Source organism: Podarcis cretensis, assembly GCF_951804945.1.
Source record: "Podarcis cretensis genome assembly, chromosome: 16".
NCBI classification, from domain to species: Eukaryota; Metazoa; Chordata; class Lepidosauria; order Squamata; family Lacertidae; genus Podarcis; species Podarcis cretensis.
Window position 1 is genome coordinate 27,771,733 of NC_137186.1, and position 18,446 is coordinate 27,790,178.

The 18,446-nt window shown below is 47.0% G+C and overlaps 1 protein-coding gene across 4 annotated transcripts in view; it reads left to right on the top strand.

The window, feature by feature from the left end:
* HNF1A (HNF1 homeobox A) overlaps nt 1–17,261 on the top strand; it is a 45,220-nt gene extending 27,959 nt beyond the window's left edge. For 3 of the 4 annotated variants that reach the window (XM_079956741.1, XM_079956742.1, XM_079956740.1), the window contains 9 exons: nt 2,085–2,284; nt 7,174–7,360; nt 9,095–9,324; nt 10,166–10,383; nt 10,714–10,912; nt 11,580–11,771; nt 12,818–12,939; nt 13,537–13,678; nt 14,700–17,261. In XM_079956741.1, the coding sequence (XP_079812867.1) occupies nt 2,110–2,284; nt 7,174–7,360; nt 9,095–9,324; nt 10,166–10,383; nt 10,714–10,912; nt 11,580–11,771; nt 12,818–12,939; nt 13,537–13,678; nt 14,700–14,827 (1,593 nt within the window). In that variant the 5' untranslated portion in view covers nt 2,085–2,109 and the 3' untranslated portion in view covers nt 14,828–17,261. Of the gene's footprint in view, nt 1–562; nt 618–2,084; nt 2,285–7,173; nt 7,361–9,094; nt 9,325–10,165; nt 10,384–10,713; nt 10,913–11,579; nt 11,772–12,817; nt 12,940–13,536; nt 13,679–14,699 lie in introns of those variants that run through there. The other variant, XM_079956743.1, reaches the window with a different exon arrangement.
* Nucleotides 17,262–18,446: the final 1,185 nt, after the last annotated feature.

Sequence of the window (18,446 nt, forward strand, 5' to 3'; positions counted from 1 at the left end):
TTGTACCAAGAATGGGTCTCAGAAACCCAGCTCAACATTGCTCAAGGAAGTGGTGGGGAATAATGGGGTAGGGAGGCAGCGCAGAGAATGAATAGCAAGAAGACAGATGTTGGAAAGCGGGCAAGTTAAACCAAAATAAAAAAAGGAAAATAACATTTAAGCGAAAGGCTCATTACGACTGGAACATGGAGGCATTTCCCCCCATGAATGTTGCTTTCCCAGTTCTCCGGGATTGGGTTTTCTTTTAATGCTAACAACTTGATATTTACTTTCCATTTAAATTTGTGATGCTGCTATAAATTATCAACCAGGCTCTTGTTCCCTTTGAGTTTATAACTAACTACCTGGGTTACTTATTGTTCAGGTAACAAAAGGGAGGTGAGAAGCCCTTAAAAAAAGGGACCTCAGAAGCCCAGCGAAAAGGGAAGCTTGAACTGGTGCTGGGAAAAAGGGTCAGAGAGGGATAATAAGGGGCACCAGTGTCAGCTGGCCGAGGCCTAGCGGGTGGGAAGCAGCCTGCGAGACAGTGAACAGGACCACTTTGAACTGCGCTATCAAAGAACGAGCTAGTTCAAGCTTCGATCATTTGAAAGAAGCTCAGGATTTCCCTTAACTCCGTGGTTTTTTTTTTTTAAAAAATTGTTCCGCTGCTTTTTGAGGAACTTCCTCCACAAAGCAGCTTCACAATCTCCTCTGAAAACCCCCAACTCCACCGAACAACAAAATATAAAAATGCAAAATCAGCAATATGGAGTGGAGCACAGGAGTACAATACAAAACTATTCAACTCTTTATTATCGTCAATGACCAGTATTCATAGAATACAAAATGTAAAGCATGAGTGGGGAGTGCTCTGGTGCTCGAATCCTGCTTCAGGGTTCCCCACTGGAGCATCTCGCTGGCCACTTTCAGACCAGGACTATAGACCAGATGAGGCCCCTTTGGCCTGATCCAGGAATAGGATAGGAATAGAATAGGAATGAGATTAAGGTATGGAGAGAGGGCGGATGGGTGCCATAATGTTCTAAAGAGGTTCACTCAACAATCTCCATGTTGTGCATACAACTTAATAGCTACAGTGGTACCTTGGTTCTCAAACTTAATCCTATCCGGACATCCGTTCCAAAACCAAGGCATTCCAAAACCAAGGCGCGCTTTCCCATGGAAAGCGATGCAAAACAGATTAATACATTCCAGACTTTTAAAAAGAACCCCTAAAACAGCAATTTAACATGAATTTTACTAACAAGACCATTGACCCATAAAATGAAAGCAATAATCAATGTACTATACTATAAAATAAATAAGATAGTATTGTAGATGATACCTGCACTGATGATAGTCATTGTTTGGATGGGGGGGCTTTTATCCATTTCTGCAGTCACATTATCAATCAGTCAGTCAGTAGCTGAACAGGGTTCCATACAGTCACATAAACAAATTAACCAGAAAAGCCTCAACAACAAAAATGCAGAATAAATAGCAAAAACAAAAGCGCTAAACTTACCGTAATCTGTTTCGGAAGTCCATTTGACTTCTGAAATGTTAAAAAACCAAGGCACAGCTTCTGATTGGTGCAGGCGGCCCGGAAACAATAGCTGACAGCCACATCGGATGTTCTGTTTCCGAAAAACGTTTGAAAACTGGAACCCTTACTTCTGGGTTTTCAGTGTTTGAGAACCAAAGCGTTTGAGAACCAAGGTACCACTGTATATAATATTATTACTATTACAATTAATTTATTAACCACCATCTAAACCACCATATCAGGGCCCTTTACACATAAGATAATGAAAAACACTTCACAAACACAAAAATGACAAATAAATTTAAAATAAGACTAAAACCCTAACAAGTAGACACTCATGGTAAGTATAAATTTATTTAGCTGGGACAGCCTGCCGCACAGAGGAGACTGAACAGCATCTTCTACTGTTGACCCAACATCTACTACCAGAAATGTCATTGGTTGATTCTCCTTGCTTTTCAGGAATCATAGGGAGAAAGGACATGAAGGGTCATCTACTGTAGTCCTACCCACAGTAACCCTCTTTCATGTAGTGTGTGCTTTCTGTTCCCTCCAGAGAGGATCCCTGGAGGGTAGCCAAGATGGTGAAATCCTACCTACAACAGCACAATATTCCCCAGCGGGAGGTAGTAGACACCACAGGCTTGAATCAATCTCACCTCTCCCAGCATCTCAACAAGGGCACACCCATGAAAACTCAGAAGAGGGCTGCCCTCTACACCTGGTACGTCCGCAAGCAGCGAGAGGTGGCTCAGCGTAAGTACAGCAACCAGCAGCTCTTTCCTAGCTCCAAAGCACATACCAGAGCAGGGCCATTTTCCACCTGCTCAACAGCAGCAGAGCCGGTCAGCCCAACATTTGCAAGGGATTCTGGGCCAAGTTGCAACACTCGTGTGCCATGATGCTTGCTGAATTTCCATGCCTGCAAAATGTTGCTCCTGTTAGTTGGACAAAACATGGCCAGCAGCTTCAAATGTGCTGCGAGGAATAAATGAATTCAATGACTGAAAGTTGCTGGCCGGGGTGTGCTTTGGGGGTTGGCCAGGTTGGCCCCTGTCAAGGCTGCAGGCCCAGTAGGCACAAAAACTGTGCCTTTCCACTCCTGCTTGGAGTGACTAGGAACCCACCAGCCAGCTCCACCGCTGCCCTGGATGGCCAGGCAAGGTGGGTAGGCTCCTCTGGTTTTCAACATTGTGCTATATCAACAGCTAAACATCACAATATACTGATATATCACCATGTCTGAAATAAGGATGGAGCTATGTAGAGGCATTGGCTGGCTGCATGGTTTTCCCCACATTGTGATTTCTGCATAGCACCCACCCACACATATCATGATTTGCGATATATTGCCAGGTCAAAAATTACGAAACCGATATCACAATATGGGCTTCAAACCAGTTCTGGATGATATATATCACCCAGCCCTACTGCCAAGTGTGCAAGGGATGGGGAAGCACTGATACAGGTCCTTGCCAAAGGCACAAGAGAGCCTGAGCCTCTGGTTGCTCAGAACCCAAAGGACCCACTCCCATAGAAGAGGCTGACCACGGATCCTCTGCCTGGGCCTGTCAGTCAGCATCATTCATTCATTCCTACTGCAGACCCAAAAGGAAGTCTCCCTCTATTAGATAAGGCTGCCTGTTGCATATCTAGATGAATGATCTGGCTTGGGGGAGCATCCTTCAAGCCAAACTTAGAAGATACGCAGGGAGCAACAACTTCCTGTAGGGTGGGCTTCTGTCTCTGGGGATGCTAAAAATAGTATGAACCAGGAAGTGACCTAGCCAGACAATGAGATGGTTTTTTTTCTACCCTTAACACATGCTTCATGGATCACTGCCTTGCCGTGGCGAAGGGGCTTGAAAAACTCAGAGAAGCTATGAACTATGCCGAGCAGGGCACCCAAGATGAACAGGTCATAGTGGAGAGTTTTGACCAAACGTGATCCACCTGGAGGAGGATCCGGCAAGCCACTCCAGTATCCCTGCCAAGAAAACTCCATGGACAAAGACAACAGGCATATAAAAGTTATGACGCTGGAAGATGAGCCCCTCAGGTCGGAAGGCGTCCAACATGCTACTGGGGAAGAGCGGAGGGCAAGTACAAGTAGATCCAGAGCTGATGAAGCGGCTGGGCCAAAGCCAAAAGGACGCTCAGTTGCGGATATGCCTGGAAACGAAAGGAAAGTCCAATGCTGTAAAGAAAAATATTGCATAGGAACCTGGAATGTAAGAACCATGAACATGGGTAAGTTGGAGGTGGTCAAAAATGAGATGGCAAGAATAAATATTGACATCCTGGGCATCAGTGAACTAAAATGGACGGGAATGGGTGAATTCAGTTCGGATGACCATCATATCTACTACTGTGGGCAAGAAACCCGTAAAAGAAATGGAGTGGCCCTCATAGTCAACAAAAGAGTGGCAAAAGCTGTACTGGGATGCAATCTCAAAAATGATAGAATGATCTCGATACGAATCCAAGGCAGACCTTTTAACATCACAGTAATCCAAGTTTATGCACCAACTACTGGTGCTGAAGAAACTGAAATTGACCAATTCTATGAAGACTTACAACACCTTATAGAAGTGACACCAAAGAAGGATGTTCTTCTCATTATAGGGGATTGGAATGCTAAAGTAGGGAGTCAAGAGATAAAAGGAACAACTGGCAAGTTTGGCCTTGGAGATCAAAACGAAGCAGGGCAAAGGCTAATAGAGTTCTGTCAAGAGAACAAGCTGGTCATCACAAACACGCTTTTCCAACAACACAAGAGACGACTCTACACATGGACATCCCCAGATGGGCAGCATCGAAATCAGATTGATTATATTCTCTGCAGCCAAAGATGGAGAAGCTCTATACAGTCAGCAAAAACAAGACCTGGAGCTGACTGTGGCTCAGATCATCAGCTTCTTATAGCAAAATTCAAGCTTAAACTGAAGAAAGTAGGAAAAACCACTGGGCCGGTAAGATACAATCTAAGTCAAATTCCTTATGAATACACAGTGGAAGTGAGGAACAGGTTTAAGGATTTAGATTTGGTGGACAGAGTGCCTGAAGAACTATGGATGGAGGCTCGTAACATTATACAGGAGGCAGCAACGAAAACCATCCCAATGAAAAGGAAATGCAAGAAAGCAAAGTGGCTGTCCAATGAGGCCTTACAAATAGCGGGGGAGAGAAGGCAAGCAAAATGCAAGGGAGATCGTGAAACATACAGGAAATTGAATGCAGATTTCCAAAGAATAGCAAGGAGAGACAAGAAGGCCTTCTTAAACGAGCAATGCAAAGAAATAGAGGAAAACAACAGAATGGGAAGAACCAGAGATCTGTTCAAGAAAATTGGAGATATGAAAGGAACATTTCGTACAAAGATTACCATAATAAAGGACAAAAGTGGAAAGGACCTAACAGAAGCAGAAGACATCAAGAAGAGGTGGCAAGAATACACAGAGGAATTATACCAGAAAGAAACAGATGTCTCATATACCCCAGGTAGTGTGGTTGCTGACCTTGAGCCAGACATCCTGGAGAGTGAAGTCAAATGGGCCTTAGAAAGCACTGCAAATAACAAGGCCAGTGGAAGTGATGGTATTCCAGCTGAACTATTTAAAATTTTAAAAGATGATGCTGTTAAGGTGCTACACTCAATATGCCAGCAAGTTTGGAAAACTCAGCAGTGGCCAGAAGATTGGAGAAGATCAGTCTACATCCCAATCCCAAAGAAGGGCAGTGCCAAAGAATGCTCCAACTATCGCACAATTGCACTAATTTCTCACGCTAGCAAGGTTATGCTTAAAATTCTACAAGGAAGGCTCAAGCAGTATGTGGACCGAGAACTCCCAGAAGTGCAAGCTGGATTTAGAAGAGGCAGAGGAACCAGAGACCAAATTGCAAACATGCGCTGGATTATGGAGAAAGCTAGAGAGTTCCAGAAAGACATTTACTTCTGCTTCATTGACTATGCAAAAGCCTTTGACTGTGTCGACCATGGCAAACTATGGCAAGTTCTTAAAGAAATGGGAGTGCCTGATCACCTCATCTGTCTCCTGAGAAATCTCTATGTGGGACAAGAAGCTACAGTTAGAACTGGATATGGAACAATTAACTGGTTCAAAATTGGGAAAGGAGTACGACAAGGCTGCATTTTGTCTCCCTGCTTATTTAACTTATATGCAGAATTCATCATGCGAAAGGCTGGGCTGGATGAATCCCTAGCCGGAATTAAGATTGCCGGAAGAAATATCAACAACCTCAGATATGCAGATGACACAACCTTGATGGCAGAAAGTGAGGAGGAATTAAAGAACCTTTTATTGAGGGTGAAAGAGGAGAGTGCAAAATATGGTCTGAAGCTCAACATCAAAAAAACGAAGATCATGGCTACTGGTCCCATCACCTCCTGGCAAATAGAAGGGGAAGAAATGGAGGCAGTGAGAGATTTTACTTTCTTGGGCTCCATGATCACTGCAGATGGTGACAGCAGCCACGAAATTAAAAGACGCCTGCTTCTTGGGAGAAGGGCAATGACAGGCCTAGACAGCATCTTGAGAAGTAGAGACATCACCTTGCCAACAAAGGTCCGTATAGTTAAAGCTATGGTTTTCCCAGTAGTGATGTATGGAAGTGAGAGCTGGACCATAAAGAAGGCTGATCGCCGAAGAATTGATGCTTTTGAATTATGGTGCTGGAGGAGACTCTTGAGAGTCCCATGGACTGCAAGAAGATCAAACCTCTCCATTCTGAAGGAAATCAGCCCTGAGTGCTCACTGAAAGGACAGATTGTGAAGCTGAGGCTCCAGTACTTTGGCCACCTCATGAGAAGAGAAGACTCCCTGGAGAAGACCCTGATGTTGGGAAAGATGGAGGGCACAAGGAGAAGGGGGCGACAGAGGACGAGATGGTTGGATAGTGTTTTCGAGGTTACCAGCATGAGTCTGACCAAGCTGTGGGGGGCAGTGGAGGACAGGAGTGCCTGGCGTTCTCTGGTCCATGGGGTCACGAAGAGTCGGACACGACTAAACGACTAAACAACAACAACAACACATGCTTTTATATCTATGTTTCTATGCAGTGCTTTTTTTCTGGGGGGACGCAGGGGTACACATACCCTAAACATTTTGTGAATCTTTGTATTTTTGTCCATTTACTGTATTTATTTTCCCCAATTTGAACTATAAAATGGTGATTTTCTTGAGTGAAAATGAGAGTACCCCTAAACATTTTTTAGAAAATGTTCTAGTGACTCCATTCTCGCCCCCCCCCCCCCGCGTCATCCCTGTCGCCAACTCATTCAATTTTCTGTAATTCTGCTGAGTTGCTTTTTAGACGCCTTGCTTTATTCCCCCCCGGCTCCGCCCACCTGGTTTCTTCAAGAAATGGACAGTATTATTATTGTTATTAATAATAATTATTATTATTATCAGCCTTCAACCTAAGGTCACACAACAATTTAAAACACAACATTAAAAACTGTTTAAAACAATTTAGAACCACAAGGGTATGGTGGGTCAGGTGCTAAAGTCCTGCGCAAAGAGATGTGTGTTTGACCAAAACAAAAAAGAATAATGAAGTAGGGAGTTCCACAACATAAGAGCTGCCCCAGAGATGGTTGCACCCCACCCTTTCTGTGGTTCCAGAATTCACCCACGCTGGCCAGGGCATTATGGTGGAAGACGCAATGGGAGAGGACTTGCCAACGAAGAAAGGCAGACGCAATCGCTTCAAGTGGGGCCCAGCTTCACAGCAAATCCTCTTCCAAGCCTATGAGAGGCAGAAGAATCCCAGCAAGGAGGAACGGGAAGCCTTGGTGGAGGAGTGCAACAGGTGAATGGAGGAAGGTCCCTCTTTTAAGAACGTAAGAACATCAGAAGACGCTGCTGGATTAGGCCACTGGCCCATCTAGCCCAGCATCCTGTTCTCCTAGACGGAAAAAACTCATGCAGTACATAGCACTTATCCACATTTAGCTTTTGCCCTGCTGTTTCCAGGCACAAGCCTGCGCTTAAAAGTTCCTTGCCCGAGCATGGGTTTGTTTGTTTGTTTGTTTGTTTGTTTTGCCCCAGAGTTTTCCTTGCAAAAGCCCACATTTTAGCGCTCCATTGGAGAAAAAGTCAATTCTGGTTTTTCACAGATTGCTGTTTGCTCTGATTGAGCTTTAAAGAGTGGGTTTTCGCAGGGCAAGCACCAGAGCGGAAAGAAAGGCGCTTGGACACAGAGCTTTAAGGTGCAGACTGTGCCTGGAAAGGGCTGGTGAGAGGTGAGTGTGGATAAACCCATAGTTAAACTATGGGGATTGCTCCCTCTAAAGGCAGCGATGGCCACCAACTTTGATGGCTTTCAAAGAGGATTGGACAGATTAATGCAATGATAAGCCTATCAAGGGCTGCAAGCCACGGTGGCCATGCCCTGCCTCCATAGTCAGAGGCAGTGATGTTTCTGAATACCAGTTGCGGAAAACCACAGGAGAGAGTGTTTTTGTGCTCAAATCCTGCTTGCTGGTTTCCCACAGGCATCTGGTTGGCCACTGTGAGAACAGGATCCTCGACTGAATGGGCCATTGACCTGATCCAGCCGGCTCTTACTTATGTTACACAAAGTAAGGGGTGGGAAGAAATGGGTGGGGGAAGTAAATTATTGGTTTTGGCTGAGGTGGGGCTAATAATTCCTTGCTCATTCTGCCCCCAGTTTAACTATTTCACCCCAAATTAGACCTAAACATATAATCAGCTATGAGGTCTAGATGAACCTCAGGACTAAAAATGCAAAAGTACAGAGAGATCTGAGCCAACTATGGTTAGACTATAATTAATGCAGAGGAGGCGCCAAAAGTAATTACCTGAAAGCACCTCTACAGTCAGGGACGATAGGATTCTTTTGCACCCTATACTGGGATCTTATGAAATGCTTCATAGCTCAGGGGCTGTCAGCTGTGTGCTCCTCACACCTTTAAAATACATCCAAAGCACATTTTTCCCTCCTCAAATTATTCTGGACATGGTGGTTCACTCTTCACCAAGTTACAATTCGAAGCAAGAACTCTTAACAAACTACAGGGCTCAGAATCCTTTGAGAAAGCTGAAATATTGCCCCAGATTTCATTCCATGATTTTCCAGGGAAGCGGGAACAGACTTATTTTCCTAACATGGAAAGGAGTGCTAAACATCCACTAGGTTCTGCTAGATTTCTGAAAGTGGCCTTTATGGCAAGTGAAGCGTCACATTAAAGGAGAAAACTCTCAGGGAAGAAAACATTGGGAAAATGGAACAAAACACATTCCCACAGGAGGCAGTGATGGCCTCCAATAGGGATGGCTTTAAAAGAGGATTGGACAGATTCATGGAGGAGATTCATTGTGAGAAGAGGATGTTGGTCTAGATGGGCCACTGGTCTGGTCCAGCAGAGCTTTTCTTATGTTCTTCATGCAGTTCATAGATCTTTGGAAATGGTGCAACAGACACACCACTCCTTTGATTTGAAGGGGTTCCTTTTGGAGAAATGGCTTCGCCTTAACACAAGCCCCGCCCCCAACCTGACAAATCCATGGCCTTTCTCGGCAGGGCAGAGTGCATCCAGCGCGGTGTCTCCCCTTCCCAGGCCCAGGGTCTGGGCTCGAACCTGGTGACTGAGGTGAGAGTTTACAACTGGTTTGCCAACCGCCGGAAGGAGGAGGCTTTCCGGCACAAGCTCGCTATGGACAGCTACAGTGGGCCGCAGCCCGGATCTGTGCCCACCTTGGGCTCTTCCTCGCTCCAGTCAGCAACGCCCCTCTCACCAAGCAAGGTCCATGGTGAGTGTCAGGCACTATTTATTTATTTGAAATCTCTCCCCACCCACACAGCTCTTAGACTTCAGCCAAAATGACTCCCAGAGTAGCTTACGGATCAATCCCCACCACCACCACCAGTTCCTGCCCTCCAGTTTAGAATCTAAAGGACACAGCCCAAAAGGAAAAAGCGAGGAGGAGGGAGGGAGGGAGGATGGGGGGAAAGCAAAGTCCAGGACAAGTTGTTACAAGTTACAGCTCACACAATGGCCAGTTGCAATGGAAGCATTCCAGATTTTATTTATTTATTTATGTATTCATTCATTCATACCCCATCTATCTGGCTGGGTTTCCCTAGCCACTCTGGGCGGCTTGCAACAAAATATTAAAAATACAATAAAACATCAAACATTAAAAACCTCCCTAAACAGGGCTGCCTTCAGATGTCTTCTAGAAGTCAGATAGTTGTTTATTTCCTTGACATCTGATGGGAGGGCGTTCCACAGGGCAGGCGCCACTACCGAGAAGGCCCTCTGCCTGGTTCCCTGTAACCTTGCTTCTTGCAGTGAGGGAACTGCCAGAAGGCCCTCGGAGCTGGGCCTCCATGTCCCAGCTGAACGATGGGGGTGGAGACACTCGTTCGGGTAAAGCCAGATGGATTGGCTGCTGCTGGGTGACAGTTGAGGAAGAGGCCATGACATGTGGTCTCTCAGCAGAACCAGTGGAGGAAGAAATTGATGATTTAAATAAACTGCCTCACTCTGCCTAAGGGTAGGGCCGGCCCTGTCTGAGGTCAGAGCTAAGCGTCCTCAGCTTAAGGACAAATTACTAAGAATTATCTCCCCCTTCTTTTGTTTGTTTATAGAACAATCCCCTTTGCAGCAGCAACAGCAGCAGCAGCAGCAACAACTCTCCTTTTCCGACTCCAGCATGAGGTACAACCAGCAACCCGTCAGTGAGACAGATTCCTCAGACGGCAACCAGCACGGGGGAAGCAATTCCATTGTGACCACCCAGACCATCTTGCACCATGCTTCTTCCCCTGGCCTGTGTTCAGTTAGTTCTGCAGGAGATGCAAAGCTGGTAAGTCAAGCACTGCCTGGGCTCATTGGCATCACCTACTGTTGGGCTCCCTGCCTTGCACCCTATTAGTCCCAAAGGGGAACTAGCCTCCACTGGATGGCTGGGAGCCATTTTGTTGCTGCTCTTGTTGAACAACTGGGGACCAGAAATCCTTGCCGATCTCCTGAAAGTCATTCAGAAATCTCCCAGTGGTTCTACTTACTGCCAAGCTTGCCAATAAATGCAATTAATATCGCATCACTTCTAAGCTATCCCAAATGTACATCCCACAATCCTGCAACTCTCCTCAAAAAGCATGTTGATATTCTTCCGTATTTCTCCTGTGCACAGATCTCTGCTCCTGGGGGCTCTCTTCCCCCAGTTAGCACCCTGACAGCCCTGCACAGCCTAGAGCAGAACCATACCCTGAGCCAGCAAACCCAGAACCTCATCATGGCATCACTCCCAGGCGTCATGGCAATTGGGCCGGGAGACACGTCTTCGCTCACACCAGCCTTCACCAACACAGGGGCCTCCACTCTGGTCATCGGTAAGTGAGGAGAGACACAGGGAAGGCATGCCGTTTGCATACAGTAGCAAACAAATAGCTTTCTAGTCCTCGTTGTACAGCAAGACTGTTATGTACTGAGTTGAATAGGATCCAAATTGCAGCAGACTGATTGGTCCTAGAACAATAGGATTCAGAATGCAGCAGTCTGATTGGTCCTAGAACAATAGGATTCAGAATGCAGCAGTCTGATTGGTCCTAGAACAATAGGATTTTAGAATGCGGCAGTCTGATTGGTCCGCAGGAGCCACCCAATCCAACTCCAGGTGGAAGTGAATCTGCAATCTGATTGGCCTACAGGAGAATCCTGGAATTAGCCAATCACGTGGGGCCCATTGTGTAAATAATGTATATAAAGCAGACATTTCAGGGGAACTTCCATTCCTCCTCACTACTATGAGCTGAATAAAGAGCATGAAGTCCACACTCAACTCTGAGTATATTTCAAAGAGCCACTGAAGTAAAGCTGCAGAACAGTGCCAGGATGCTTCAAGACGACAAGCACTGGTTCTTGCTTTCCACCACTGCAAATTTCCTGCAAAAAAAGGGAGGGAGACTTTGCTCCCTGGATGGGTGTTACTAGCTGGTGTTTTTTTTTTTTGGGGGGGGGGGGAGTGAACCGCTGAAGATGCTCTTTCCTGTCTTCCAGGCTTGGCCTCCACCCAGCCCCAGAGTGTCCCAGTGATCAACAACATGGGCAGCAGCCTCACCACCCTGCAGCCAGTCCAGTTCTCCCAGCAGCTGCACCCATCGTACCAGCAACCCATCATGCAACAGGTCCAGGGCCATCTCAACCAGAGCCCTTTCATGGCCACCATGGCCCAGATCCAGGCACCTCACGGTAGGTTGGGGAGCCAGCAAGGCAGGGAGGGAGGCTCCCTGGAATTGTGGGCCAAGGACTCATGGCAGGCCTTGTTCAACTCGATGCGGATACATTTCCCATCATCTCCAGCTATGTGTTCTCATCATACAGCTGTGTTGGGTGGGGCTGATGGGACTTGTAGTCCAAAGCACTTGTAGGACATCACGTTGTGGGAGAAAAGGCAAATGCAGAGAGGATGAACCTACCCTTGGCTACTAGACTTGGCAGCTAAACTGAGCCTCCATGGGCAGTGGCAGTCTGCCTCCGAATATCAGATGCTGCAGCGTTTGGATGGAAGAAAATGGAGAGGCTCCTATAAGCCACACAGAGCTGTGCAAAGGAAGATCAGGCTACCCATTTTAAAAGGAACACATGGATTGTGAGGAAAGCGTAACTAATTGCCCCTGCCTTGTTTTATTATGATTTTTCCTTACATTTATTCCCCACCTTTCCTTCAAGGAGCACAATGTGGTGTACGCAGTTCTCTTCCTCGTTTATCCTCACAACAATCCTGTGAGGTAGGTTAGGCTGAGTGTCGGTGACTGGCCTAAGATTACCCAGTGAGCTTCGTGGCTGAGTGGGGATTTGAATCCAGCTCTCCCAGGTCCTAGTCTGTTACTCTAACCGCAACACCAACAGGGCCTCCCTTCTTCCACCTCCTCTTAACCCCCACGCCATCTTGAAAGCGTTCCCTTCCTTCCCCTGGTCGCCTTCTAAAATAACACCCTCCTCCTTTTTCTCTCAGCCCTAGGAGGACAACCTCAGAAGAAGAAGCTATGGTGGTGGTAGAGAGAGGGAACCTACCCTACAGGGTTGTTGTTCAGGATGAAACGAGAAGGGCTCCCTTACTATGAGCACTGAGCTTTTTGGATGAAGGAGAGCAGGGTACAAAGGATGATTAAAAAGTAAATAAGGGATAATGGTCACCCTAGAGATGCTTGGAAGCCAGAGTTAACTCCATGGTTCCCTTCTCCCTCAAGAGTCCCCCATATAACCTCTATTCTCATGCCCTTTTGGTCCCCTAGCTCTCTACGGCCACAAACCAGAGATGGCTCAGTACGCCCACACTGGGCTGCTGCCGCAGACCATGGTGATCACAGACACAGCCAACCTCAGCGCCTTGGCCAGCCTGACGCCAACCAAGCAGGTATGATGGGCTGAGGGGGAAGCCAGGAAAGGAGGAACCTGGGAAAGAGGCCTGAAATCCAAATTCATCCAACCTCTGTTTAAACACCTCCAAGGAAGGAGAGTCCACCACCTTCTGAGGCAGTCTGCTTCACTGCTTAACAGCATTTACGATCAGAAAATTCTTCCTAATATGTAGCCGGAATCTCCTTGTCCTTTGAATCCGTCAGTTCAGCCATCCATCATGCGCTACCCTCTGGAGCAGCAGAAAGCAAGCTGGCTCTATCTCTCATGTGACAGATATTTGGCTATCCTATCACCTCTCAATTTTCTCCAGGCTAAACATACCCAGTTCCCTTAACCGTTCCTCATAAGGCTCTGTTTTCAGACCCTTGATCATCTTGGCTGCCCTTTTCTGCACACTTTCCAGCTTTTTAATATTTTTAATTTTAATTTTAATTTTAATTTTAATTTTAATTTTAATTTTAATTTTAATTTTAATTTTAATTTTAATTTTAATTTTAATTTTAATTTTAATTTTGTCTGAAATTCCCAAAACCAGCAGTTTCCAGATTTCTTATTGTGTTGTTAATCTCTCTCTCCCTCCCACATTTTACAGGTGTTCACATCAGACTCTGAGGCACACACAGAGTCTGGGATCCACACGCCCCCCGTGCAGGCTTCCACCATACACTTACAGAACCAGGATGCCACCATCCAGCACCTCCAGCCCAGCCATCGACTCACCTCTAGCCCTGCTGGTAGGTGGGGGTGGGGAGCCCTGCTTTGAAGAATGCGCAACTGAAGCTCCTGCCAGCATTGAGGGCTTTCCATTCTTTGGTGGAGCAAGGGGATTTCATAAACATTGCATCCTCAAGACAGTAACTTGCAGTGTTTATTGGTTAGGGCATCCCATGTGGACTACAACCCCCATCAGCCCAATCAATATGGCCATTCATCAGGGATGATGGGAGCTGTAGTCCACTTCTGGTTGGCTATCCCTGGAGTTTCTCCAAGCTGTCTCCCCTCAATCTGATGCCTGCCCAGATGTTTTGGACTGCAACTCCCATCAGCCCCAGCCACCACATCTGTGCTGTGGGAATACAAAGAACCACCTTATAGGTTGGACCATTGAGCTCAGTATTGCCTACACTGACTCGCAGCTGCTCTCTCTTCAGCTCCACTATCATATAGTTGCACTGGCCTGGCCCAATGGGAGTGGGGAAGGTTGAACTAAGCACTGCAACCCTAAAATGCTTGGGAGGGGTGTGTGTGTGTGCATGTGTGTATATTCCCTTTTGCGGGTGTAGAAGCTGAAGGAAGGCCTGTAGCTCAGTGTCAGAGTGCCTGCTTTGCATACAGATGATGGCTGGTTCAATCCCCAGTATCTTCCAGTAGGGCTTGGAGCAACTCCTACCTGAAATACGTTGCTGCTGGCTAGTGTTGACCCTGCTGAGCTAACTGGACCAATGGTCCATCACAGTGTAAGCCAGCCTATGTTCCTAAGGAAACGCAGTGTAAGGTAGTCTGGGAGTATATTGTATTTAATTATGGGGTATCAGAGTTTTTAGGGGGCTAACCAGGCTGGGATAGCTGGGATAGCAGGCTTGTTGGCTTTTGAATGTCTGATGTAGGTTTTTTCAATTTCGTTGTTCTGTATGGGACAATGACAATAAAGATTATCGTATTATCATATCGTATCGAGTGGTGATCTCTCCCTGCTTACACTCACGTGTGCTTATGGGTATTTCCCCTCCCCTCTTCTCCTTTCCTTCCAAACAGTCTCCTCCAGTAGCCTGGTGCTCTACCAGAGCTCCGACTCCTCCAACAGCCACAGCCACTTGCTGCCGTCCACTCATGGTGTGATAGAGACTTTTATCTCCACCCAGATGGCCTCTTCCACTCAGTAGCCTGATGACCACCCAAGGACCCAAAGTGCAGAGGAGCCTCATTTGCAGCTGCCACCACCCGCTGATGTCTGCCTGCCTGCCTAGGATGGAGGGGGCAGCCAGTCAGGGGGCCTTTTTTCTCCTCCAGGACATTGTGCACACACACGCTTGTTCCACACCCCAGACCCTCCTCAAGAGGTGAAAATGTGCACACAAGGAACGGAACGGACTCCCTTCGAAGGTGGTGGACTCTCCTTTGTTGGAGGTTGACTGGCCATCTGTCAGGGATTCTTTAGCCATGATTTCTAGGCTGAACTAGATTAGCCTTGGGGGTCCCCTCAAACTCAACTGTTTTATGAATGCCAAGAGGAACTTTGTGTCTTTTCAAACAAGAGAGGAAAGGCTGGCTGGCCCATGCTCCTTGACTGCCTTCAGGACAGGACTGCGATAGAAGCTGCAGCCCAGCTTAGACCAGGCAAGAGCCAGCCAACCCTGCAGGCAGAAGCAAGGAGGGCTGGGCTGTGGCAGCAGCGAGAGACATGAGTCCTTTACATTTCTGCCGACAGGTTGAAGCTTCAGGCAGACTCTGTGCAGGTAGGCGCATCTTGGTGCAAAATGAGAAAGAAAACCATCCTCTTACTCTTTGTTCCCGCTGATCATCAAGATACAAATTTGCCCTGGGTCAAGCAGATGCCCCTGAGGAGGAAACTCAGGAGCTCAGCCAGGCCACGAAGCCAACGGGTCAGAGCCAGAGACTCTATAAAGTCTCCTGCTCATTGGCGTGAGAAAATAGGACTTTGGCTCTTGGCAGCCACAGATCGCCTTACAGGAGCCACGTGTGACGCCTTTGCAGGAAAAGGGAGGGAAAAGAGAGGCCCAGCTTCAGCTGTGATTTCTGCAATGTTGGACTAGATGAACTTGCTCTAAAGTAGTCTTTAATAGGAAGTACGTATGATACAGGAAGCATCTTCAGAAGCTCAATTTTGGGTGTGGCAAGAAGCAAAAGTGCATAGGGCAGCGGAAGTGCCTCTTACTTTTTTGTGATAGGTTAACATTTCAGCCACAAACAGAAGTCCCTCCAACCAGCCTTTAGTGCAATTCAGAGACACATTCCAACCAGGCAAAAACCACTTAAGGGCACTGAGCAAGGCCAGTAAGGAATGTGACCGGACAAGAATCATGAGGGCCAGAAAGAGGAGGTTGGAAGTCCGCTTTCCCCTGTCCCTGCTACTGAACGATGCATTCGTACAGGCAAGCTGTGAAACCTAGAACATGCGGTTCAAGTGCAGAATCTGGTAATGCATGCTGCATTCTAAGAACCTCACTTTGCTCTTACAAAACAAGCAAACCAAGTTGCCAGTCCTCATGGTAGCTAGAAAACAACAACGCCCAAAGCAAAACCAAAGATTGTGTGAGGAAGGGCATTGTTGAAGCTTCCAATAGTCAGGGAGTAGGTCTTCACACATGGAAACCTCAACCTCCCCAGTTATCTCCACAGCAAGCCCCCCTATACCCTAACCCAGTGTTTCTCAAACTTGAGTCCCCAGCTGTTGTTGGACTATAGCTTCCATCATCCCTGACCACTGGTCCTGCTAGCTAGGGATGATGGGAGTTGTAGTTCAACAACAGCTGGGGACCTAAGTTTGAGAAACGTTGCCTAACCCAAAGAACCCCTAGCCTCCTTTCCCAGCCTACACAGAACCCCATTTGCGGCATTAACTGTCCAACACACACTGATAAAGACACTTAAAATGCATAATTTGCACCAGAATCAGAACCTCTCACCACGAGACATTACTTTTTTAAGTACACAATTTCAGTTCCTCCCCCCTTCACCCCAGTAGCTCTCATCATTCCTTAGTTTGAAAAGCGCTCAGGAGAGAGATAGAGACACATCATTGGCCTAGCAAGAGGAGAAGATCTGAAATGTGAGCATTCCTTCCCGTCCTAAATCATGCCAGCTGCAAAGTTGGCAGAATTCAATTCCTCCCTGTATAATCTCTTGGGTGGGGGGATGGCACTCCTTGGGCTCTGTGATGATGACCGATTTCTCAAGTGCCGTGCCAGAGCAGGAAAAGCCCTTTTTGGTAGCTAAAATGAAACCAAAATGTGCCACAGCTGAGGGGGTGGGGGTGGGGAAAGAAGCGAAATCAGTAGTATTCAAGCACTGCAAACAGAAGGGGAAAATAGCACCCAATCATACTCACCCAATAACCCCGGGACCTTTAAACCATCACCCTGCTTATTTGGAGTCTCAATAAAGCAAGCATCACTGCCCAAAGTGTTTGCTGTTCCACGCAGTGCCAGAGGCCTCTTCCGGCCATCAGTCGCCAGTTTGGCTCTATCCTGTAAATATATTTAAATTGTCAGTAAATCAAACAGAGGGTGGGGCAGGGATTGTTATGTATAAGACTACTGTGTCATGCTGCCTGTTTATAAAGCTAAGCAAAGCTGTGGCTCAATGGACTTTTAATAGCTCCTTCGCCGCAAAAAAAAGTGCAAGTATACTCAAGGTCTGGTAAGATCCTTGCCCAGAGTTCCATTCCGAAGAAAAACGGAGACAAAATGTTTGCCAGTTGCCAAGAGACAGAGATATTTTAGCATTGCATCTTTCTTTTTTCTTTTTTTGGATTCTTAGCAAACCTGGTGCCCTCCAGATCTCCTTGGACTACATATTCCATGAACCCCACCCAGCACGGCCATATTATTTATTTATTTCCAGCACTTTTTCACCCCACCATATAGCCAAAGCAGCTCTCAGAGAAGCTTAAAGGTAAAGGGACCCCTCACCATTAGGGCCAGTCATGGCCGACTCTGGGGTTGCGGCGCTCATCTTGCTTTATTGGCTGAGGGAGCCGGCTTCTGTTGAACCAGAGCAGCGCACGGAAATGCCATTTACCTTCCTGCTGGAGCGGTACCTATTTATCTACTTGCACTTTGACATGCTTTCGAACTGCTAGGTTGACAGGAGCTGGGACCGAGCAATGGGAGCTCACCCCGTCGCGGGGATTTGAACCGCCAACCTTCTGATCGGCAAGTCCTAGGCTCTGTGGTTTAACCCACAGCGCCACCCGCATCCCTCACAGAGAAGCTTACACGCAATCAAAACAAGACTGTCCCTACCCTCAGGCTTACCATCTAAAAAACACAACACTCCAGGGGAAAAGGGACAGGGAAGATAGGGTGATCTTTGCCTGGTGGTGCTGGAAATTCTGGGGTTCATCCCCCCCCCCCACTGAAACAGCACTATGGAGGTGATCACTGGTTTGCAGGACTACTTCAGGAGAACCCATGAGTGTCTAAAACGACTCTCCAGTGATGTGCCCAAGCCAGGAATTTACCTGGCACAGCTGCGGGGAGGGGCGGGGGTCCTGTGTCTGCTCCTATTACTTCACTGCATTTGAGGCTGAAGACTAGCAGGAAACCACTTTAGTTCCACTTGAGGGAACCTGGTGCTTGGGTAGAAGATCCTGGGAGAGGCTGTCACCGTGTTTTCCTTGGGAATCCTCCTGCACTTTTAACTTCAGACAGGATGCAGAGATTCAGTAAGCAAAGGGGGCTGTCGGAACTCCCTCACATAATGGGTTGTTTATTGTCTTTTGGTTTTGCCTGCTGAGCTGCAACTACAACAGGAAGCTGA